The sequence below is a fragment of the Manis javanica genome, chromosome 2 (assembly GCF_040802235.1).
Source record: "Manis javanica isolate MJ-LG chromosome 2, MJ_LKY, whole genome shotgun sequence".
Classification (NCBI taxonomy): Eukaryota; Metazoa; Chordata; class Mammalia; order Pholidota; family Manidae; genus Manis; species Manis javanica.
The window spans coordinates 226,541,194-226,564,308 of NC_133157.1; the positions used below are offsets into that span (position 1 = coordinate 226,541,194).

At 55.4% G+C, this 23,115-nt stretch overlaps 1 protein-coding gene and 1 long non-coding RNA gene across 9 annotated transcripts; both read right to left on the reverse strand.

Annotated features, from left to right (window-relative positions):
• Positions 1 to 506: 506 nt before the first annotated feature.
• Positions 507 to 5,026, reverse strand: LOC118973369 (uncharacterized). The gene is made up of 2 exons (XR_005062673.2): positions 4,572 to 5,026; positions 507 to 1,082 (listed from the first exon to the last, which is right to left on the reverse strand). It is a non-coding gene; the product is annotated as an uncharacterized lncRNA (long non-coding RNA).
• Positions 5,027 to 10,546: 5,520 nt separating this feature from the next.
• ZFTRAF1 (zinc finger TRAF-type containing 1) lies at positions 10,547 to 23,115 on the reverse strand. Of its 8 annotated transcripts, XM_037023388.2 has the most exons (6): positions 22,538 to 23,115; positions 14,142 to 14,310; positions 13,841 to 14,030; positions 12,905 to 13,116; positions 11,425 to 11,512; positions 11,180 to 11,316 (listed from the first exon to the last, which is right to left on the reverse strand). In XM_037023388.2, exons 1-5 carry the CDS (start codon positions 22,886 to 22,888, stop codon positions 11,463 to 11,465), a joined length of 972 nt encoding a protein of 323 aa, XP_036879283.1. In that variant the 5' UTR covers positions 22,889 to 23,115; the 3' UTR covers positions 11,180 to 11,316; positions 11,425 to 11,462. The 8 variants fall into 8 exon arrangements, with proteins under 8 accessions (XP_036879278.1, XP_036879280.1, XP_036879283.1 ...); XM_037023383.2 differs by lacking the exon at positions 11,425 to 11,512 and having other exon boundaries at positions 10,547 to 11,316; XM_073230357.1 differs by lacking the exon at positions 14,142 to 14,310 and having other exon boundaries at positions 13,841 to 14,079.

The window sequence follows — 23,115 nt, forward strand, 5'->3', positions numbered from 1 at the left end:
TGAAGGTTTCACATGAAAAACCAATGCAGTTACTACATTCACCCGTTATCATGTCCCCCCCATACCCCGTTGCAGTCACTGCCCATCAGTGTAGTGAGATGCCACAGAGTCACTATTTGCCTTCCCTGAGCTGCACTGTCTTCCCTGTGACTCCCCCCACACCATGTGCACCAATCATGACACCCCTCAATCCCCTTCTCCCTCCCTCCCCACCCGCCCTCCCCCACCCCTCCCCCCTGGTAACCACTAGTCCCTTCTTGGAGTCTGTGAGTCTGCTGCTGTTCTGTTCCTTCGGTTTTGCTCCATTGTTATACTCCACAAAGGAGGGAAATCATTTGGTACTTGTCTTTCTCCGCCCGGCTTATTTCACTGAGCATAATACCCTCCAACTCCATCCATGTTGTTGCAATTTGTAGGATTTGTTTCTTTCTTGTGACTGAATAGTATTCCATTGGGTATATTGTAAGATAAATTTTAACCAAAATAAGCAGGTGAGGAGAGGCAACAAAGGGACAGGCGGTTTATTTGAGTGCAATCCCGGGCGAGGCTCACCAGTCTGCACTGGGACAGGCTGGAGAAGCCGCACTCAGCAGGGCAGGCAGCGAGTTTTTAAAGAAGGCAGGGGGAGGCGGAGCTTAGATTTACAGCGGCGCGAGGATTGGCCAGCCCAAGGCACATTTTTCGGGTTGGGAGGGGGCAGCAGCCGGGGACTTTGGCACATCATCAGTGTCCGATCTGCTCACCTCTCCCCCCAGTGCCTCCAACCTTACATTCCAGCCTTTTGGTTATAATGGGCGCTGACTCAATCTGGCTACTTCTGGCTGAGGAGGGGCAGCGCAGGTAGCGTTGAGGCTGGTGGGAGGCCAGAGGCGGCTTGGAGGGAAGGCACGAGTACTGATGTACCCACATGGTCGTGTGCACTTCTACTGTCCGACCTCTCTATCGGTGGCTGGAAGTTCTAGCAGATATGTCGTCTTCGAATCTCAGGACAGATATATCTAGCATGATCACCGAGGTTTTGCCCCGTCTAGTACTGCAGTCCGGACAATGAGACAGACTGAGGCTTGTTCATAGCAGGCAGCCTGGGTGAGAGAATGGAAAGATGAGCATTGGGCGGGACAAGGGGGTATCTTTCTTAGGAGTGAGAAGGTAGGTAGGGGAGGTGGTGGTGGTGGTGGGGGACTTGAGATAAGAGAGTATAAGGGTTAGGGATGACCGGGTGAAGAGGGACTACAGCTTCATTGATTATCTGCAGGTCTTGAACAAGCTGGTAGGCCCTCAATGGCTTCTTGACTGGAAGGATTGGAGTGTTACAGGGAGAAGTAGTTGGTACCAGAAGCATTTGGGAAAGAAGATAGTTGATGATAGGTAGGATGCTCTTGCGATGGGCTTGGGAAATAGGAAATTGGGGTCTAGAAGGAGAGGAGCATGGGTCTTTGAGGCAGATGAGGACTGGAGCATGATGGCTCGACACTACAGGAGTAGAGGTGTCTCAGACTATCGGGTTAATGCCAGTCGATGGTACAGGAGGGTCTGTGGAGGCCTCAGGGCTACAACTTATATTGGCTAAGATGATGAGTGAGCTCAGTTGGGGATGACTAAGAGGCAGGGAGATAGAGGCACCACGCTTGGAGAGGAGATCTCTCCCTAACAAAGGGAAGGGACAGGATGGGATGACTAGAAATGAGTGGGTAAGGAGATGGCTCTCAAACGTGTAGGCTACAGGACCTGTCCCTAGAGGCTTAGAGGGGGTTCCCGTGACACCCACAACCGAGACCTGGGAAGGATGTAAACACCCGTAAAAGGAAGGTAAAACAGAGTAGGCAGCCTCCATGTCCACCAAAAAGGAGACGGACTTACCTGCTACCCACAGCGTGGCCCTGGGCTTGGCAAGGGTGATAGGGGTGTTCGCGTTTAGGCATCTTCAGTCTTCGAGTAGGCCCAGCAGGTCTGGAGGGGAGTCCCTCAGGGGGGCCTGCCTCCCACGAGACTCTGTCGTGGGGGGATGACTTTCCCCAACTGGGCACTCTACTTTCCAATGACCTCTCTTACCACAAACTGGGCAGGATTTAGTCGGCTTGTTGGTTGGATTGGGGTATTTCTTTGCCCAGTGGCCTTCTTGGCCACACCGGAAGCTCACGAGCTCCGGACTGATCTTTGGTATGATGAGACCCCTGTCCTGCTGGCCGCAGGGCCGCTTCAAAGGCTTGGGTTCGGGACACTGTCCTCCTCTCATGTTCTTCATCACGGGTATTAAAGACTTTAAAGGCCATGGTTACCAGGTCACGGAGTGGAGTCTGGGGTCTCTCTTTTGCCTTTTTAATTTACGTCTTATGTAACTAATACTTGTTCTGGTGAAATCTAGTTCTTTACTAGTTTAGGAGTAATAAAACAGTGACTATAAATGACAAAAGACTTACAAATGACAATGGTCAAAGATCTGATGAGAGCTTACTGTAAGACAGCTGACATAAGGAAATTTGGATATTTCTTTAACACAAAACATTCAGTAACAAAGTTTAGCATTATTCTCTTTGACAGTGCTTTCTAGGTAATTAAGCAGATAATTTTATATCAGATAAGCCAAACTGGCTTAATTCTTTCTCTAATGAGAAAAAAAAAAAGCTAAATTGGCTAAATACTTTCTCTAATGAGAAAAAATTCTTCTGACATGTTCCAGGGGCCCTCTGGAAAATATCAGAGTTAACTAGAGGTAAAAGCACCTTTTTGAATTTGATTTTGGGAAGCTGTTAAAGTTTTTTTTAAGGTATTTGTCTACATAGAATCATAAGTTACTATGAAACAATACTTATCTTTTTAACTAGAATGACAAAATATTTTGAAGGCAAATACAGGTTACACAGTTATTAGCAAAGCTTAGCTTTTATTTTTTTCATAATAAGATCTCATTATCTTAAATATTCAGACAACTCATTGAGACTTTAAGCATGATAACCTGTTTTGATAAAACAATTAGAGAACTTTGCAATCTTTCAACATTGAGAGCAGACTAACAGTTAAGAAAACTTTGTCTTTTTAACTGAAAACAAAATTCTAATTTTGCTGTGTACTTGATACTGAGACTTTAATTTTATGTAGCATGGCCATATTAAATTCTTCCACAACTTTTCTACAACTTTCTTTTTACATTGTGTTCTCCCTCTTAAATAAATAGCTGTACTTTAGAACAATTACCTTCTTTTACCCTCAACAAAACGAATTTCCATTCTTTATGCTTTCTCTTATTAAAACACATCTTTTTAGCAAGTAGAGATGTTTTCTTCTTTAAGTAGCTTTAATTAGACCTCAAAACCGTTAGGAACTTTAATTTTCAGTGAACACTGAGAAGTGGGCTACTGTAAAGCATTGCACTAGCATTCTTTAGATTAACAAATTCATGAACACACTTTATAATTGTTGACAGCATGTGCTTTACAGCATAATCTCTAAGCACAAAATACGTCTACTTAACTTAGCAAAACTTTAAGATTCTAGGTCACTACAAAAATTTTCAGGCTGCGGGCGGGCAGGCAGGCACACACACTGCAACACACAACCACTAAGGTGTTCACTTGCTACGCCCAGCTCACCCACTCCCAACAACCACGCCAGACCACTTACAAAACGGCGGGTGTGGGGAGGGGGGCAGGGTCGGGAGGGCAAGGAGGCAGGTCCGTGCTGGGAGGGGCCCTGGCCGTGGCTTCCGGAGCCGGAGGGCGGGAGGGGCGGGTTCCGGGCGGGGAAGGGGGGGGGGAAGGGGGAAGGAGAGGGGGAGGCGGGGGGTGCAGCCACCGGGAGAGGAGAGGAGCAGGACGGCGGCGTGGCGGGGAGTGCAGGACTCTAGGATGGCCGCCACACGGGGGAGGGCAAAGAACTTACAGATGGTGGCGGAGGGGTGGGGGGAGCGGGCTGAGGGAGGCGGGAGACCGAGGGCCTCCGGCGGATCTGAGAAGGAGGAAGGACCGGGCAGAGTAGGAGGCTGACAGTCCTTGACTGGAGATCGGGCCGGGGGAACCTGAGTCGCTGAACACTTAGCGTGAAGGTCTGGGCGGGAGCGCAAAGTCCAAGAAGCCTGCACACGCGGGATTTCACCCCACGCTCCGCTTCGGTGGCAATAATTAGTCAAGTCGGTGAGGAGGCCAAAATCGAAAGTTCCCTCAGGGGGCCAGTGAGATTGGTCGTCCAAGGGATACTGAGGCCCGGCCTCAGAGCAAAGGAAGACCAGCTTCCGTTTGGGGACTTCCCGGGACAAACGGAGCAGCCAGATTAGAAATGGGACCCCGCAGCGGGGTCTGAGCCTCTGCTTTCGAGGGCTGGTTCCCCATGTCTGCGCCACTCCCCAACTGATCCCGCTGAGAGGAGCGCCCAGCGTCCCAAGAGCGCCAAGTCAGGGGGGACGGCCTGGGGCCTGGGGTAGGGACGTCTCCCCCGCCGCAGGGCCAGGGGCGGGTATCCCGGATGCCCACAGCGGATGGGCTGGATGCCCCACCTGGACGTAGCTATGATTTCGGACGGACCAGGTGAAACGGAGTTAGGAAGGGAAGCAGACCTGGGGAAACGGAGGGACTCACCGGAAAATAGTCCACGCGGAGGAGAGCAGGCTGAGGTCCCGGATAGGGGAAGGAGGGGGCGGGGCTGCTGATGGCTGGTTGGGGCCCTGCGCTCAAGCCCCTTCCCGGGTTTTTTGGCACCAAATGTAAGATAAATTTTAACTGAAATAAGCAGGTGATGAGAGGCAACAAAGGGCCAGGCACTTTATTTGAGTGCAACCCCGGGCAAGGCTCACCAGTCTGCACTGGGACAGGCTGGAGAAGTCGGGCTCAGCAGGGCAGGCAGCGAGTTTTTAAAGAAGGCAGGGGGAGGCGGAGCTTAGATTTACAGCGGTGTGAGGATTGGCCAGCCCAAGGCACATTTTTCGGGTTGGGAGGGGGCAGCAGCCCGGGACTTTGGCACATCGTCATCGTCAGTGTCCGGCATGCTCACCCCTCCCTCCAGTGCCTCCAACCTTACATATATGTATCACCTCTTCTTTATCCATTTATCTACTGATGGACACCTATGTTGCTTCCATATCTTAGCTATTGTAAATAGTGCTGCAATAAATATAGGGGTGCATATGTCTTTTTGAATCTGAGAAATTACTCTTTGGGTAAATTCTTAAGAGTTGAATTGCCGGGTCAAATGGTATTTATACTTTTAGTTTTTTGAGGAACCCCCATATTGCTTTGCACAATGGTTGAACTAGCTTACATTCCCACCAGCATTTGTTGTTGTGTTGTTCAGTGCCTGTCTCCTTGCTTATTTTCTGGCTGGTTGATCTGTCCTTTGGAGTGCGTGCAGTGTTGAAGTCTCCTAAAGTGAATGTATTGCATTATATTTCCCCCTTCAATTCTATTAGTATTTGTTTCACATATGTAGGTGATCCTGTGATGGGTGCATATATATTTATAATGGTTATATCCTCTTGTTGGACTGAGCCCTTTATCATTATGTAATGTCCTTCTTTGTCTCTTGTGACTTTCTTTGTTTTGAAGTCTGTTTTGTCTGATACAAGTACTGCAACTCCTGCTTTTTTCTCCCTATTAGTTGCATGAATTATCTTTTCCATCCCTTTATTTTCAGTCTGTGTATGTCCTTGGGTTTGAAGTGAGTCTCTTGTAGGCAGCATATAGATGGGTCTTGTTTTTTTTACCCATTCAGTGACTCTGTGTCTTTTGATTGGTGCATTGAGATCATTTACATTTAGGGTAATTATTGATAAACATGTACTTATTGCCACTGCAGGCTTTAGATTCGTGGTTACCAAAAGTTCAAGGGTAACTTCCTTACTATCTAACCGTCTAACTTAACTCACTTAGTATGCTATTACAAACACAATCTAAAAGTTCTTTTTTTCTCTCTTCTTCATTCTTTATATATTATGTGTCATATTCTGTACTCTTTGTCTACCCTTGACTGACTGAGGATAGTTAATTTAATTTTGCATCTGCTTAACAATTGTTCTACTCTCTTTACTGTGGTTTTATTTCCTCTGGTGACAGCCTATTTAGCCTTAGGAACACTTCCATCTATAGCAGTCCCTCCAAAATACACTGTAGAGATGGTTTGTGGGAGGTAAATTCTCTCAGCTTTTGCTTATCTGAAAATTATTTAATGCCTCCTTCAAATTTAAATGATAATCTTTCTGGGTAGAGTATTTTTGTTTCGAGGCCCTTCTACTACATTGCATCAAATATCTCATGTCACTCCCTTCTGGCATGTACGGTTTCTGCTGAGAAATCTGATGATAGCCTGATGGGTTTTTCTTTGTATGTGATCTTTTTTCTATCTCTGGATGCTTTTAATTGTCTGCCCTTATCCTTGATCTGTGACATCTTAAACCTCCACGGACTGAGAGACTATCTCCTTCCCCAGATTGGAGAAGTTTTCAGCTATTACCTCCTCAATGACACTTTCTGTCCCTTTTTCTCTCTCCTTCTGGTACCCCTATAATGCAAATATTATTCCATTTGGATTGGTCGCACAGTTCTCTCAATATTCTTTCATTCCTAGAGATCCTTTTTTCTCTCTGTGCCTCAGTTTCTTCGTATTCATCTTCTCTAATTTCTATTCCATTTAGCATCTCCTCCACTATATCTACTTTTAAATCCCTCCATTGTATGTTTCATTTCTGATACTGTATTTTGTAATGATTGGATCTCCATCCAGAATTACTCCCTGAGTTCTTGAGTATTTTTCTGTACCTCCATGAGCATGTGTATGATTTTTATTTTGAAATCTCTTTCAGGATGGTTGATGTGTTTGGTTTCATTTGACCCTTTTTCTGGTGTTTGTGGGATTTTGGTTTGAACCAGGTTCCTTTGATGTTTCATATTTGTATGTGGCACCCTCTAGTGTCCAGAAGCTCTACTCTCTGGAGCTGCTCAGACCCTGAAACCATGTTGGGGGTTTCAGGGGTGTGACATTGGTGCCTGGGGGAAGGAAAGAGCTTCTTCCTGCTTCCCAGCTGCTGTGCCTGCCTCAACTGCCAGAGCCAGTGGCCAAGCACACAGGTGTAAGCCTCTATGCTGTGCATTTTTAGCTGCCATAGGCTGGGCTTCTCTCTGGCTGGCCTGACACCAGGGCAGTGGCTGCCAGTTTGTGAGTCAGTGCAGGCTGACATGGAGGAAGGCTCAGCAGGCTGCATATCATGTTGGGAGGCTTTGTAGCTGTGTAACCAGCCAGGGGGGATGAAGTGCCTGAAGCTCCTGAAAGTTCCCAACCTGCTGGGCAGAATGCACCTGTACAATTTTGTCCACTTGTCCTTTCTCCTGAGCAGTAAGCTCTGTGCCATCCTTGCCCCTTTAGCAGCCCTCTCGCTATTAGGAAGTCTCTCAGACTGCCCTTCTTTCTTTTGTCCCAGAGCAGCTGAATGTGGATTCCTGTTTTCCAGAAGCAGCTGGAATCTCAGTCTCTCCAGGTATTCTGCATGTCTTACCTCTCCAATCCCACCAGTCTCCAGAGCAGCATGCAATGTAGGTTCGTGCTCCCAGAGCAGATCTCCACGGCTGGGTGTTCAGCAGGCCCAGGCCTCCACTCCCTCCCTGCTCTGTTTCTCTTCCTCCTGCTGGTGAGCTGGGGTGGGGGAAGGGCTTGGGTCCCACCGGGCCACAGCTTTGCCGGGTCACGGCCTGCAGACTACCCTGTTCCGAGAGGTCTGTTCTTTCCCCCAGGTGTATGCAGTTTGGCACAGCCTTCTTTCCTGTTGTTCTCTCAGAATTAGTTGTATTAATTATAATTTTGTATTATATGTGGTTTCAGGAGGAGGTCTGTCTCACCTCCCACACTGCCATCTTTAATCCAGGACACATTTATTTTCTATGGAAATCGAAACCAAGCCAGTGGGATAAACCCCTCAGCCAGCATATGGACCTCTAGGCCTGTGTGGGAGGGAGTGAAGTGGAGGGCAGATGGGTCCCTGGGCCCAACTACGACTGTCTGGCCACAGGTTAGGGCAAGGCCAAGCCTGAGAAGCTGCAGGAAGCAGGAAGTTGGGCCCCAAGGACCCTCCTCTTCTCCTCAGGGGTGTAGTGCTCTGCTGGGCCCCCAGGTGGGCCAGGGGCAGGACAAGGAGGCCCTGAAGCCAAGGCGGCACAGGTGGGATGGGGGAGCCATGGACATAGAGATTGGCTCAGCTGAACAGGCGGCACCTCCCTGGAGCTGCTGGGAAGACCGTGACCAGGCACCCCTCCAGTAGCAGCATTCGCAGGACAGCCCAGAACAGTTTCCCTTCAGAGTGGAGCCAGCTTCTCTATGCCTGTTTCCCCACTCATCAGACTGGGATGTGTATACGAAGCAGTGCACAGTAGGGGCTGGAGGACCAGAAGGGGCAGTAGTTGACGCCTGGCCGGGCTAGTAGAGCTCAGGGAAACCCTTCCATGGAACTGTCTTCACATAAGTAAACACAGACAAAACATGGTTTGGAATTTTTTAAAAACTGTAGTTACATACAGAAAACATCCAACGAGAATGCAGACCACAAAAGTGACATGTAAGTAATTTCCGACAGTGGTAAAAACACCTCTCACTTTGTTCTTTAAAAAATTACTTTTATTGTGTTTGTCAATTTCACTTTGGGCAAGCTGAGGGATGCAGTGCCCATGTTGGAGATGGCAGAGGTGTGCCCCATGTCTGCTGGAGTGGCACTCTCACTCTTCCCGGCCAGGACGCCAAGATGGCACAGAGGCCTGCAGACAGACTACTGGTGTCTTCTAACAACATGAATGGCACATCCCCCAGTAAATCAGTGACACCAGTGACACACTGCAAGTTCTGTAGTGTCAGTTCCCAGCAGTGGCCAAGAGGCACCATACTCTCCCTGGGTGCCTGCTCTACCAGGCTGCAAGGCTCAGCTGTGGAGGTGACTGTCACGGGGCAGGGGCAGTGCTGGGGTTGGTGACCCTGGGATATATCAGCTGTCTTCTTGGGCCCTTCCACGTGGCTGGCCCTAGTACAGCAGAGCCCAGCCCCTCCTGTACCCCATTCCCCATACACAAGGTGGCCGGCCCCCAGACTGAGGAGGCATGTCTGAAGGCGCTCAGTCAACAGTAGTTTGCCCATCATGGCCTCTGGCAGCCACATACCTTCCCCTGAGGCCTCCCACCATGCTCCACCCCAGGAGAGCTGCCAGCGGCTCGCCTCTCTGCTGATACAGTCTCTCACACACACACCCAAACACAGGTGGACCTGGCAAGACCACCCCCGCCTCAGCTCCCCTCCCATGCTCACTTTGAAATCTAAAAACTCTACAGAGAGGGGTCTGTTCTCGAGAGATGCTGAAACGCAGTGCAGTGCCATCCCCAGCACACAGGAGACCCAACATGACTACATGGATGATGTTGTCCTCTGTGCCCAGCAAGCAGGGGGCAGCCCCTGCAGGCAGTGGGACTCACACAAGGGTGTGCCCCAAGGATGTGCTGGGGACTGGGGGGTCTTCCGTGGGCAGCAGGAAAACTAGGTGCAGCACCTTGGGGCCAGGCAGTCAGCCTTGCAGGAGGTGGTGGTCTGTGAGCCCCATGCCCTAGGCTGGGAACAGGAAGCCAGCCTTCTCAGAGCAATTTGGGAGATGTCCTGGGAGAGAGCTGGCTCAGATGGCCACCTCAGCCACCAGGTACGGGGTGAGGCTTGCACTCTATCCTACAGCTCATCTATCTTTCTCAGCCCCAACTTGAGGGCCAGGAGAGGGAGGAGCCCCCAAAGACAGGCCAGGACTGCAGCTCTACACTCGCAGTGCCCAGCTGCGGGGCCTGGACAACACATGACCCGGCCTGTGCACGGGGCAGTGCAGTTGGGGCATGAGTGCAGGGAACAGTTCTTTGGCATTGAAGCAATGGAAAGCTATCACAGAAGAGCTGTGTCCTCAGCAAAGGAAGGGGACTGAGCTCTCCCTTTCCCAGCAGCTCGAGGCCCCCAGGGCCTGCTCACTGCAGCCTCAGGGCCTGGGCAGAGCCCATCTCTGCAGATGAAAAACTACACTGCCCAAGGGCTGACCTTCTAGGCAGGCCCTGGATGCAGACCAGCAGCCATTCCCTGAGAGCAGCATGGGGCAGCCAGCCCACCCAATCCCTCAGCCAGCCAGGCCCGGTCTCCACCAGTGGGTCCCAGAGCTTTCCTCACAGGCTGGGGACACTGCACTTCTTAAGATGATTAAAGACAATAGATTCTCTTGCTAAATTTGCGTAACTTACAGAAGAGCCTATGAAGAGTTTTTTTCCCTGGGAAGAGAGAATTTCACCCTGCATTCCGAAACACCTGCTGAGCCTGGTGGCAGAGTCCTGCCTTCCTGGAGTGGCTGAGGGAGTGCAATGGGGCTGCAGCCAGACCCCCAACTGCCCGCTCTCCTGCCCAGGCCTACGACAGAAGGGACAGTGTCTCCAAGTCTCTCTTGGGGAGGAGGGGTGCATGGGGGTGCAGTAACAGGGACCAGTGGGCTCTGACCCCTAGGCCAAACCAAAGCCCCCATGCTGTCCAGTCACAACCATGCCTTCCCCTCGAACAAAACAGAAAGTAGGAAACAAGGGTGCCTTTTTAATTGCAATTACATATGCTGTCTTAGGTCAGCAAGCTCCCCTGAGCCCCGGCCCAGGGGCCCTGCACAGCCCAGAGCCAGCAGTGTGCCTCACTGCCCAGTACAGGCTGGGGCACGGCTGCTGTGCTTCGACCTGCTGCGTCCCCGAGGGGCTGCCATCTCCTCTGCAGGTGACCCAGCCTCTGGGGCACAGGACAGGGGAGGCGGGCGAGCGCGAAGTGGCAAGTGCTCCCACCTCTGCACTCACATGCAGACTTCGCCAGTGTTTGCTTTCGTTCCTCCTCCTCCTTTGCTAAAACGGTCAGGGAGCACTGCGAGGCCACTGCTGGGCAGGCATGGGCAGCACGGCGGTGCCCCCTACTTCTGTATCTGGAACAGGAAGAGCCGCAGGTTGATGTTCTTGGCGGCCAGCAGCTTGTTGCACTCCACGGAGTCAACGATGGGCAGCGGCACATAGTCCGTCTCGTTGCTCTCGTTGGTGAAGACGAAGTGGTAGATGACGGGGCTGATCTTCACGTCATCATAAGGGCCCTTGAGCAGCAGGAAGGAGCACTCGAGGGGCGCCGTGACCTTGCTCTTGAGGAGAAGCTGGAAGGAGAGGGTGCGCTTGCACGACAGGTTGGGGTTGCGCTCTGAGTCGTTGACGCGTGCCTTCAGGACCCAGGTCTGGTTCAGCACTGTGAACCGCGGCGTCTCGTAGTACAAGCGCGTGATGAAGTCGTCCGTGCGGTACGGCCGGAACTGGACCTCTGTGGAGACAGGCCGGGAAGAGCCAGCAGTCAGTGTGGGCAGGGCCGGGGGGTGGCGCCTTCCCTGCGGCCGAGGACACGGGCTCAGCCGGGAGGAAGGCAACTTACCAGGAGGACACTGCGTGCTCTACTTGTCACAAGGCAAATCAAACGCAATTATGGCAAATGGAGGCGCACACAAGCTTTGGGGAAACAACTACAAACAGAAGTAACACGCATTAGCTGCAGGGAGTCGAGGCTGCGAGGTGGGCGCTAGCCCCGCCCCTGCTGGCCTCCCGCCCCGCCCCCAGGGCCCCGCCCAGGCAGAGAGAGGCCCCACCCCAGGGGCGTTGGGTAAGCAGACACAGACGATGCAGATCTGAGTAACAAGTGTACTTTATTGGTTCCGATACAGAGCTGCTGGAAAGCCGGTGAGCGCCGGGCTAGCACGTGGCACTGGAGCCTGCACGGGACCTCCAGGCGGAGCGGCGGCGTGTGGCCCAGTGCTGGGCTCTGACGGCTGTCTCTGCAGGGCCCACCAGTCAGTGGGTGGCTCTGCCGGTCACACAGTCCTCTCAGCACAGCCTGGGGTCCATGGCCAGCAAGTCCCTCCACAGAGGAGGCCAGTCCTTCCTGCACGGACGGGGCTTCCTGCCCAGCCACCAGTCACAATGCTTTGGCCTGCCGGGACCCTTGAGGCCTGGCCTAGGCTATTTGTGCCACAGCACCCACCAGCGTGGCTGAAGCTGACACTAACCAGAGGCCATGGCCTTCTGCTGCTGAGGCCCTGGGGCCCTCAGCCTCTTGGGCCTGAGCAGGCCCACACCTAGCCAGGCCCAGTCCAGGCAGCATGGTGTGACTGGCTGCCCATGACCGCCCTTGGCACTCTAAGCTGGCCTCCTGGCGTGGGCTGGGTAGTAGAGGGCTGGAGTCTCCCTGAGGCCCCAGCATCAACAGGTGCTTCTCGCTGTTCTGTGTCTGGACCAGGCTCTGGCCTGGCGCCTGCTCCCGAGCATGTCCAAAGGCAGTGGCAGTGGCCAGGAGAGCCCACAAGATGCAGCAGGCCTGGGTGTGGTCCAGCTTGCCCATCCCTGGGCATCCACTCCCAGCTCTGCATTTTGAGCTGGAGACCCTCAGCTCATTCTGGAGCCCTGGCTCTGAGCATCTTCTTGCTGGCCTAGGAGGCCTGTGGCCAGTGCAGTGGCCACCTGCAGGCAGAACCCAACACGGCAAGTACTCTTGCCCCTGCCTCTGCAGGATAGGCCCCCAGCTCCCAGGCTCCCCAAGACACACCCACCTTCTGGTTAGTCCCCAACTGTCCCAAGGCTGTGCAGCCCCACACGGGACAACACCTTGCTAGAATGGGCCAGGGTGGGGAGGACAAGTGGGAGGGGCCTTTGTGAGAGCCATGCAAATGCCCCCAGGGTCCTGCCCCGGTCCCCCCGCTGCTCAGCCCCCTGCCCATCTTCTCCCCCAAGGCATCCTCCCATTTGCCAGGAGCTTGTCCAGAGCCCAGCCATCCGGCGCAGCCTGTACCTGTTGTTCCCCAGACTCCCAGCCATGGGCCCCCCAGCCTATGTGGCATGCAGTGGGTGGCAGGGCACCTCACCTGTGTAGCCGATCTTCTCAAAGCTGAGTAGGCTGAAGATGCTGTTGTAGAGCTGCATCTCCTTGCGGTGGCTCTGGTCCATCTCGTCCAGGATCTCCATCAGCTCGTTTCCTGTCTTGGTCGGGTGAGCACACGCGGACTCATGCACTGTCAGCTCATGGAAGGGGCCATGCCACGGGCAGCCGATACGCTTGTACTTGCACTGGGTCACCCTGGGGCAGAGGCAAGCACCCCAGTCATGGACTGCACTCCAGGGAAGAGGGCTGTGCCCAGCCCTGATTATACAGGAACTACTCTCTGAAGAACATACTTGCTGTGTGCCGGCCTCAAGGAAGGTGTGTGAGATGGAGAGAAAAGCTGCTGCAAATGCACGTGATGCCTACATCCACTGCTATAGGGTCTCTCCTGCTTGGCAACAGGGGCTAGAGACCATAGTCCTGAACTCTGCACAGCTTCACTCCAGATGAGGTGTGGTGGCCAGGCCCCACAGGCAGGCAGCTGTGACCACCAGCTGGGGCTGGGCTGGGATGCCAGTGCAACCTCACATCAAACCCCCAGAGGACCTGGGCTGGCCATGCTTTCCTGGGCCCCAGATGCCAAGGACAGTGTCTTAAGAGGCCACCACTCAGCTACAGAGAACCCTGGAGAGCTAGGGTGATGTTCAGATTCCACTGGGTACAGATCCAAGCCCCCCACCTCTCGTGGGGCCTCCTACCCACCCTGACTCCAGGGTCTGGGCCCTGAGCAGCTTCATGCTGGCCAAGCCCTGCAAGATTATTGCTGGGCTGTGCGAGCAGAACTGGAGCTCAGGCCACGTGTACCAGATAGACAGTCCTGCACACTGGGGCCTCACCCGAACAAGGGTGGCTTCCAGCCCCACCCTGGGCCTCACAGGGGCAGCCAAGCATCCAGCAGGTAGGCAGCCCAGGCAGTTACCTGTCCTGGCACTCCTCTTTCTGGTGCCTCTCCAGGAGGGAGCGGGGAAACTGACGCAGGCAGAAGCCACACTCCGACGGCAGCTCACTCACAGCTTTCTCCACAGCCAGGTTGCGGCAGCAGAGGCTCTTACTGATCTCGCAACGACAGTTGGGGCACGTGGCTTGCTCCTCCTTCAGCCGGGCATCTGCTAGTAGGTGGATAAAACAGCCAGCGCACATCAAGTGACCGTTAGTACACTGCGAAGAAGGAAAGGGAGATGAAGCTCACAGATCTGCGGGACTTGCACACACGCACGTGCCTGCCTGCCTTGCTGGCTCCAGTTCAGGCCAGGTTGGCCGTCTCGAGGGGCTCCAGCTGTAGGAGGGGAGGGTGCCAGCAAAGAGGGACAGGCGTGCTAGTGTTTGAGGGTCACTGCTCAGGAGATGGGCCTTTTCCCCAGAGCACTGCAAAGACAGCCAACTGGGTTCCTGTGAAGAGGTGGGCATCTTGAAAGTGGCCCTCGGTGGTGCAGAGGTTACAGATCTTCACTGAAGGAGGCCCACTGGCAGTGACTGCTTAGGCCACACTGGGGCTTGGAGCCTGGCCTTTTCTTGTCCCAGGGGCCAGGGACTATCCCAGAAGTCCTCTACAGGGCCTGACCTCATGATGCCTTTAGGATTACAGGTGTTTGACTGAGGCATTGCACTGAGCCAGCAGCTGTGCAGTGGGGCAGTTGCTACTGCTGCCCTGTGCTGAGGCAGGTGCATCCTCTTCCTGGCTTTCAGAAGGGCCATACATGCTGGGAGTTGGGGGCCTGGCTCAGATCGACCCTGGTCCAGCCCCTCCATTCCAGCTTTCCTTGGCCAGCACAAACGAGAAGGCAGCTGCCAACCACCAGTGAGGCTGGAGTCTCCAAAATCTGCTCGCACAGAGCTGTGGAAGGTGGGGAAGTCAAGCTGGTCCAGGACAAGGGTGCACTGACATTATGTGGCTGGGGGAGGCAGGCTCAGGGGCTGCAGGCCAGCCATGTTGCTGAGTTGGGTCACTAAGAGCCATGTCCTCTCCGTTTCTGAACCTGAAGATCTTAAGTCAAGATGCTGCCCATCAGCAACCTGCCTCTCCCACTGGGGGAGGTTCTTGCACCTGCAGAAGGTGGGCTGCCAGCTCAACTCCTATCTTGGGTCTCTCGCTGGTTCTATACACCCCCCTTATAGCACTCACTTGGTGCCCTTGATGGGCTGTGCATCTGGCCCTCCAGGGGCTCAAAGTGTTGGGAGAGGAGAGGCCTACACAGGAACCCAGAGGAATGACAGCAAAGACAAGCTGTCTCCTCGAGTCAGACAGAGGTTCCCAAGCCTGGCCCACATGGCAGGGGCAAATGAGGTGGTGAGGAGGGGCAGGTGCAGTGGTCCCAGAGCCCATGGAATCTTAGGGGCAAGTGGAGGGCCTAGGATGGCTTTGCATGCAGGGCTTGCCAACAGCTAACTGGATTCCCATTTGGACACACTCTCCCATAGCCTAGTGAGTGGGCGGGTAGGGCTTTCACAGCCACAGTCGCCTCCAGTGGCTAGCCTGGGCTTGCCAGCCATGGGAAATGTCCAGAAAGCATTGGGCCGCAGACTTCCATTGTGGTCCAGGACCCTTTGAGGGTGGGATGCAGAGGCTGGCTCAGTCTCCCAGGCTCACTGCCTGGCCATGCCTGTAACACGCTGGGTCCTTAGAAAAGCCAGCTTCCATCCTATCACTTCAGGAGTCTGGGCATCCTGGGCTGAGGAGCTGCGGGAGGCTGAGTGCGCTCTTCATTCCCATGAACCAGGCCTGAGGTCTGGTGAGTGATGGGATCTATGTGCTGAGGACCAACAGTGGGGGTGGGAATCGGGGACAAAAGCTTCATCCATGGAATCCATGGAATCCATGTCCACACACACACACCAGAATACCTGCACTCAAATATCAACTAAGTCACGTCAAAAGTTATGGCGTGCAAGATGAAGGGGGGCTGGCTGGGATCAGGCTTGGAGGCACAGGACCTGGCAGGGAGGGGCAGGCCAGCACCAGCTCAGTACTGGCTGGGCATGGGGAGTGAGCCTGGTCCCAGGATGGGTCAGGATGAGCTGAAGCCTGCCCAGATGGAGAAGAGTGGAAAAGAGCAAGTCCTCTCCACCTTCCAGGGATCAGTAGAGAAGCCAGAAATACAGTGAGGGAAGGCAGGGGGCACAGTTGAGATGGGTGCTGCACCCCATGGGAGGCACAGACCAGGGTCTGAGGGCACACCTCCAATCACAGCCTCCTCAAGGGCCTGAGCCTGTCAGAGGCCCAACTTCATCATACCACGGCCCCAGTGAGAGATCACAGCTTCCAGAGAGCTGGGAGGGAAGCAGCATATGCTGGCCTGACTGCTTGTTCACGGGGCGGGATAGACGCTCAGGGTGCTGAAGCCAGGCCAAACTGTGCAGCAGCATCACACTTGGTAAAGCCCTCACTGCTGCCCAGCACCACCAGTGAGGAGGCCCCTGGGCCACTGTGTGTGCACATCTGTACTTCCAGAGGCCTCCACGTGAGGGGCTGCCTGGGCAGGCCCAGCTCGCAGTCTCCCCCAGGCCCAATGGGCTACACAGAGCAGCCACAGCACTCCACTAGGTCCCGACCAGTGGAACTTCCTTTCTGTCTCTGGCGGACCTAGCCGGGAGTGTGGGCCTGAGGGTGAGAGGCTCGAGATGGAGCCTGGGATCTCCTGAAGGGCACCAAGGCAGCTAAGTGTGTGACTGACCTCCCAGCACCTCCCGGAAAGCCCACTGCCATACAGCAGAGGGGTGACCTACAGCCTCTCCTAGTGGGCCTCTCCTTAGAGCCCGGGGCTGCAGGAACACCTAAGCTCCCAGGGAGGCTCTTGGTCTCAGAGCCTCCAGACCCAACCCAGGCTCAGGTGAGTTACAGTACCATGGGGAGGTGGTGCTAACCCTACCCTGCCCTGGGCCTTGGAGGGAAGCCTGCAAGATCTGGGGAGAAGTGGGTCACTGCCCAACAGCTCAACTTGACTCAGAACTCACTGAGCCAGCAAAATGCTCCAGAGCACTGCTGGCCTGGCCAGGGAGAAGGTGATGTCCCCAAGGGACATTCTCTGGGTGGATACCAGGTGGGTGGCCCAGGCCCAGCCTACACCCAGCCCTGGAAGTCTGTCCAAACAGGGCAGTCACTATGCAAAAGCCCTCCCCACCATTCAGGTCCCCTTGGCCTCCCAAGCAAGATCCTGACTCCTGGTCGCAGGGCAGCATAAACAGCCTCCCCATGACCAGGTTAGACTGCACCTGCCCCAGTTGGCCTGCCCAGAATCCAGACCCCAGAGGACTCCGAACAGAGCTGTCTGCATATTGAGCCTCCGAGGAACAGTACCAGCTAGGGCAGGTGAGAATGGCCCACTCGACAGGCTTGGGCCAAGCTCCCAAGAACCTGGGCACCCCAAAAAACAGCTCCTGCAGTGCCCAGGCCAGGCTGCCCTCCAATCACCTGCCAGGAATACCCTGGTGGAAGGAAGGGGTAAGGAGAGGGCCCCACAACTGGGATGGCATTACAGGGCCTCTCCAGGGATAGATACTGGCTTAGACCTTGGCCCACAGGTCACCAGCAGCATGACCTTTGGCTGGTCACTTCACTCTCTAGGCCTCAGTTTCCTCAGGCACAAAGGGCAGTAACAGGACTGGCCTCATGGTGTGCTAAAGAGATGGGAGGGACAACACATAGGGTACTGTGCCTCAGCCCCCAGCACATGGTGGACACAGGAAATGCCTGCCAAGTGGTCAATGCAAGGCAGAGTCTGGCTGGCCCCTCAAAGGGCCCCTGCCTGTAATTTTAGCAAAAGCACCTCCCTCATCCCTGGGGTCCCCAGCTGGACCCAGGTAGTGGCCCATCCCAAGTCCTTCTTCAGGTGGCCCAGCAGTGAGCATTTGCACCTGCTGCCATTGCCCAACAGCCCCTCCCTCTGCCCAGTCACAGGCAGCTCCCCTGCACCCTGGCTGCACACGCCTGGGGCCCCCAGCTGAGCCAGGCTCTCTCCTGGGCTGAGGGGGAACTGAATGGACTGTCCAAACTCACAAGCAGGAGCTCTGATCTCCAGGCCTTGGGCTGTAAGCAGGTGTTAGAAAATGCCCCCTCCAAACATCTGAGAGGCAAGCCTTGGCCAGTAAGACTTACAGGCCCTTTTTCAAGCCTGGAATGCACAGTCCCCTCAAACTCTCAGGTTACCCCATACTCCACTCTTTCCCAGTCAGAGGTCTCCCCTCACCAGGCCCAGCAGAACCTCAGGGCACCCCACAACCTTGCACGTTCAGCCTTAAGCCTGCTTAACAGAGGCCTGGAAGGAATCACACAGTGTCCAAGGCACACAGCTATTTCAGGTGAGGTCAGGACTCCAACCTTCCACCAGGTTTCAGGTTTGAAGTCCTGGGCCAGTGGCTCCTGATATCATGCCAACCTCAAAGCCAAGACTTGAGTGGGAACTAGTCAGTCTCCACTAGTTCCCACTCCTGACCGGAGGGTCAGGCTGTTGCTCAAAACCTAAATGGTGCCTGAATGAAGTAAGTCAGATGACAAACTACAACCACGAAACCGTAACTTCTTACCCAGCTGCCCAGATACTTTCTCCTCCCTCTGCCCTTATTTTGGACTCCTAAGCAGAATATTTTCAAAGCTCTTTTTTGCTACCTTTCTCACCTCAGAGCACAAGCCAGCAGTCCAGGAGCAGGGCAAGGTGGTCGGTCACAGGCCATTTGGGTGGGTGGCCCCATTGAGGATTCCTTAAACATTCTGAACAGAGCCTGCAGCACCAGACATGCTGACAGCCACTGAGACAGAGGGCTTGGAGGCTCCTCAAGGCCCATGTCCACACTGGCCTGGGCCCAGGCAGAGACGCAGCCACCCCTGCTTCCTGGACCTTTTACCAATTTGACTGCCAATCAGGTAACCAGTCCCCATGAGCCAGGGCCTAAGCTGAATCCTGGCAGAGACAGGAGACCTTCCTGGGGGGTGGCGAGGAGGCGGGGGAGGTACAGCAAGACACAACCACCCCTTCTGCAGGGAAGACTTTGGCAAATGCCCTAGTCAGGTGAGGAGGGATCGACACCTGTAGGGTGGATAGAAGATGGGTACAGCAGGCACCGCCTTGGTGTGGTCCTTGAGGCGGAGGGAGGGCAAAGCAGGGGAGCATGCACTCAGGTGGAAGGGGCACTGGGGTAACAGGCTAGAGGAGCTGGGTTGCTGCCAACAGGGCCCAGGTGGCCAGTTGGGGCCCCATCCTGTGACAGAGAACCCCTAACTACTACTTTACCCTGATGGGGGTCACAGGGAACTCTTCTGGCTGAGAGCCCAGTAAGGGCGGGAACACTGCACAGCCCCTCTTCCCAGACGGTAGTCACGGCTCTGGGTCTCAGCTGATGCAGTAAGGTCAAGGCTAGGTCCGTCTTAGGGGGTACACGTTGGGCTTCGTGTGAACAGCTGAGGGACAGCCCAGGAGGGAGGTCAAGGATCACAGCTCCAGGAAACACCAAGGCTGTTTCCCCAGAATAGGTACTACTGTGGGCAGAGGGGCAGTGTCACAATGCCCTGGGGCTACAGGGCTGCTTCCAGCGCAGGTACCCACAGGTGCTGCATGTCACCCACTCATGCACAGATGTCCCTGCTGCATCCCCAGCCCCGTCCCCACCTTGGAGCCTGCTCAAGACTCTGGAAGGTGACAGCACACCTTGTCAGGTACCAATCACCAAGAACACACCTAGCACCCACACAGAGAACACTGAATCTGCCGTCTCTCTACCTGTTCTGGCCCTGACCTGACCTAACGCAGGCCATGGAGAAAGCCATGTGCATGAGTGCCTTGGTCTGACACTGGAACAAGTTTCCCAAGCAAGGGTGTGAAGTGAAGGGTGGGGTAGCCAGACCTATTCGTCATGGTCTGACTCGGGGGCAGGCAGATAACCCCATGGTGCGGTCCATGATTGCTCAAGATGTACCCTCACTATCACCAAGGCTTCCCTGGCAGCACTGAGGTAGGGTCCAGTGGCTGGAGAGCGAGCTCTCAAGTCACCATGTACCCAGCCAACCCCAGAGGCCCATGGAGTTGTCCTCTGCAGCCCCAGTGCCAGGCATAGCACATAGGCCTCAGCATGGCACCTATTCTCATCACCCCAGAACTGGGCACCATCTGAGACAGACCACAGATGCAAGGTGTGGCTGGTGCCTGTCCCAGTCATGTGTTCTGGTAGATTCAGGGAAAATGTCAGTAGGATCAGAGAGCAGAACACACCATATGCCACTAGCCCACAGAAGACAGTGAGTCAACACAGCTCACCAAAAGTGGCCAGCAGAAGCAGAGGGGCTGAGAATAGGCCAAGAGGTGATGGCCACCGGTGGGCCCCAACCAGGGACACAAAAGGTGTCTATGCCTGTTTCCAGGCAGTGCATATGGGGCCATGCCATCTGTGACCAGACTCTCATGGGGACAAACCCAGCTCTGATGCCCACCAGGCAATGGCTAGGCCTCCGATCCCTGCCCTCAATGTCCCCATCCAGGGTTGCTGTGAGGGTGAAGCAGGACACGGAACACAGCAGAGAGCTACCAAGAAGCCTTCCCTCCTTCCGCAGGCCCCTCATTCCCTAGCCTCAGCATGGGCATTGCTGTGCAACCATGCGCCCACACCTCTCCATCCATGGCAGGTCTAGAAGCCAAAGTGAGTTCTGACCTGTGGCAGGGCTCTAGTCAACCCTTCTAGAGCCAAGGGTTCTTCCACTGATCACATATTCTAGAGCTTTCTCCAGGCCTCTCTACATGAGAGAGAAAACAACTCCTTACCAAGGCCCAGCTGTCACTTGAGAAGAATGGAGACAGGGCGGGAGGCCAGGGGTCAGCATCAGTGGGTTCTCCTTGCTTAGTGGGCCTGTTCCCAGGGCAGCCACTGAGCAGAGCCCACCAGGCTGAGGGAAGGGCTAGGGCCAGGGAGGCCCCAGAGCCTTCACCTCACTCCCCATCACAGCTGCTCAGCTGCCTCTGGCCTGCCCTGGACAGAGCCCTGCGCCCAACATAGTGTGGGCCGGTTTGAACCAGCCAGGCTTGGCGACTGGGTCACCAGCAGCTCTGGCCAGAGGCAGAGCAGCAGTTCTCATGCTGAGTGGCCAGAATCCAGCACCACTGTGGCTGATCATGACGTCGGGTTTAGCTCCAGACAACTAACAGGAGGGTAGATGAGGAGACCCCCCCGAATTCCCCTGGCACTTCCCCACCATTGGCTTGGCTTCTTGGGTTCTTGTTCAAGGCCCAAGAAAAGATGAGCTCTTCTACCTGGTTGTGGGCAACAAAAAAAGGGCCAAAGGACAAGTCCTGAAGGGCACCCCGAAATCTGAGGGGGTTATGAGAAGCAATCTCCAGTTGGCACTGGGCAAGGAGATCTGCAGTATTTCTGAGCTTGGGCCTCTAGCCAGGACCTTCCCAAAGTCTAGGAGGGTAGGTTGAGAGCCAGTGCCCTTTCCCCAAAGAACTCAGCCCTCTTCCCTGCCAATGCCTTTCCTTCCCTCTCTCTGTCACCTGGGCATACTAGGAACCACCCAAACAGTCTCACTCCCGCGCAGGAAGGATTTGAAGATCCAAGGTGTGAGGAAATGGCAACCCAGGCTAACCCCGCACTGCTTATGACAAAAATGACAGCCTCACCCATGGCCCCCAGTTTGAGAAGCAGGGGGAAAAAGCCCCACCAGCCAAGTCCCGTTCCTGTAAGTGCAAAGAAAGGTAATAAAGAATCTGTCTCATTCCTCAAAGGGGCTCTTGGGGGAGGAGGATCAGAGGAGGGAGGGTTGAGGTGGAGAAAGGCAGAGAGACAAAGGAGAAAGCAGGACACTACACACTGCCTCTCCGGCTACAGCGTGACCCGGTCGCTGCGCGGTCCGCATGTAAGACCCATCTGGGCCAGGTACCCTCTCTAATCGTCCTGAACTGGTTACGGGCACTGGGTCCAACCACCATGCTAGACCTTCAGATGGGAGGACGGCGGACAGGCCTCCTGGCGCACTGGTGGCCTAGGAAGCGGGTCTGGTGTGGGTGAGGGGTGAGGCGGGAGCCTAGGCTGGGGAACAGCATGTCCAGAGGCCTGGGTTTGGACTGGCGCTGGAGAAGAGACCCAGACTGTAGCCTGGTGTGGGCAGTTCATCCAGACCAGAAACGAGGGGAAGGCATAGCGATTCTTCTACTCAGAAGAGGGGGCATGAGGACATGTGTGTGCGTGGGGGGGGTGGGGGGGGTGGGGGGTGGCTGCCAAAAGGGTAGAAAAGGAGCTCTTTAGTGAAATACCAGGGTTCCCGGGGCTCAGGAATGAGGGGAGCAAGTTCTGCGATGGGGTCGGAGGAAAAGGGCATCTGTCACTAGTTTTCTCTGCGGTCAGCGGGAGACGGTGGCACGGGGAGTGCAGAAGGGGCAACGAAGGAAGCTGAAGAGAAGAAACATCTAAGCGGGAAATAACAATTCAGACAGAAAAACAGCACAAGTAAGATGTTGTAAGCATTAAATAAAATCCTGACAGGAGAATAAGGACTTTCGGAACGGGCGCCGGACTCCCTACCGCTGGGCCCGAGGCTCGGGGCTCTGGCCTGGCCTCCGAGGAGACGCGGTGAACGGGGGGCCGGCCGCGGCGGGGCTGGAGCCGGGCCGGGTCGGGGTCGGGCCGGCGGCCCTACCTGGTACACGGAGGCCTTGGGCAGGTCCAGGCAGACGGTGCAGCACAGCACCGAGTAGAGCCGCTCCTCCAGCTTCCCGCTGCCCGCCGCTGCCGCCGCCGCCTCGGCCGCCTCGGCCGCCCGCAGCCGCTTCTTGGGCGGCGCGTCGGGGTCGCCGGCCGCCTCCTGCAGCTGCCGGACGCCGGCCAGGCCCGCCTCGTCCGGGAGCCCGGGCCCCGCCGCCTCGCCCAGCGCCGCCGCCGCTGGTCCCGCGGCCGCCCCGACCCCGACCCCGACCCCGACCCCGGCCGGCACGGCGCCGGCGGGCCCCGCGGCCGGGACTCCCCCGCCGGCCTCCTCGGCGCCGGACATCACAGCCGGCCGGCCTGGCGGGCAGATGCCGGCACGCTCCCGCGGCTGGAAGTTAGGGGCACCGCCGCGCGCTCCCACCGCCCTCTCGCTGCCGCCGCGACCCCACAGCCCCGCTCCCAAGCTGCCGCCTCAGTTGGTCCAGCCCGAAAGTCGCCCCACAGCCGCTGAGGGCACCGACCCCGGCACGGCCGCCATCTTTGTTTTCTCTGCGTGCTCCCACCTCCCAT

What these genes read in the sequence shown, in the direction of transcription:
- ZFTRAF1 (XM_037023381.2), bottom strand. Translation starts at nt 22,888, where the DNA reads ATGTCCGGCGCCGAGGAGGCCGGCGGGGGAGTCCCGGCCGCGGGGCCC. An exon ending in CCAAGGCCTCCGTGTACCAG is followed by an intron (nt 14,311 to 22,537) that starts GTAGGGCCGCCG and finishes ACCTCTTCACAG; the next exon opens with GAACCCAGTTGGCTGTCTTT. An exon ending in GGAGCCAGCAAGGCAGGCAG is followed by an intron (nt 14,031 to 14,141) that starts GCACGTGCGTGT and finishes TCCACCTACTAG; the next exon opens with CAGATGCCCGGCTGAAGGAG.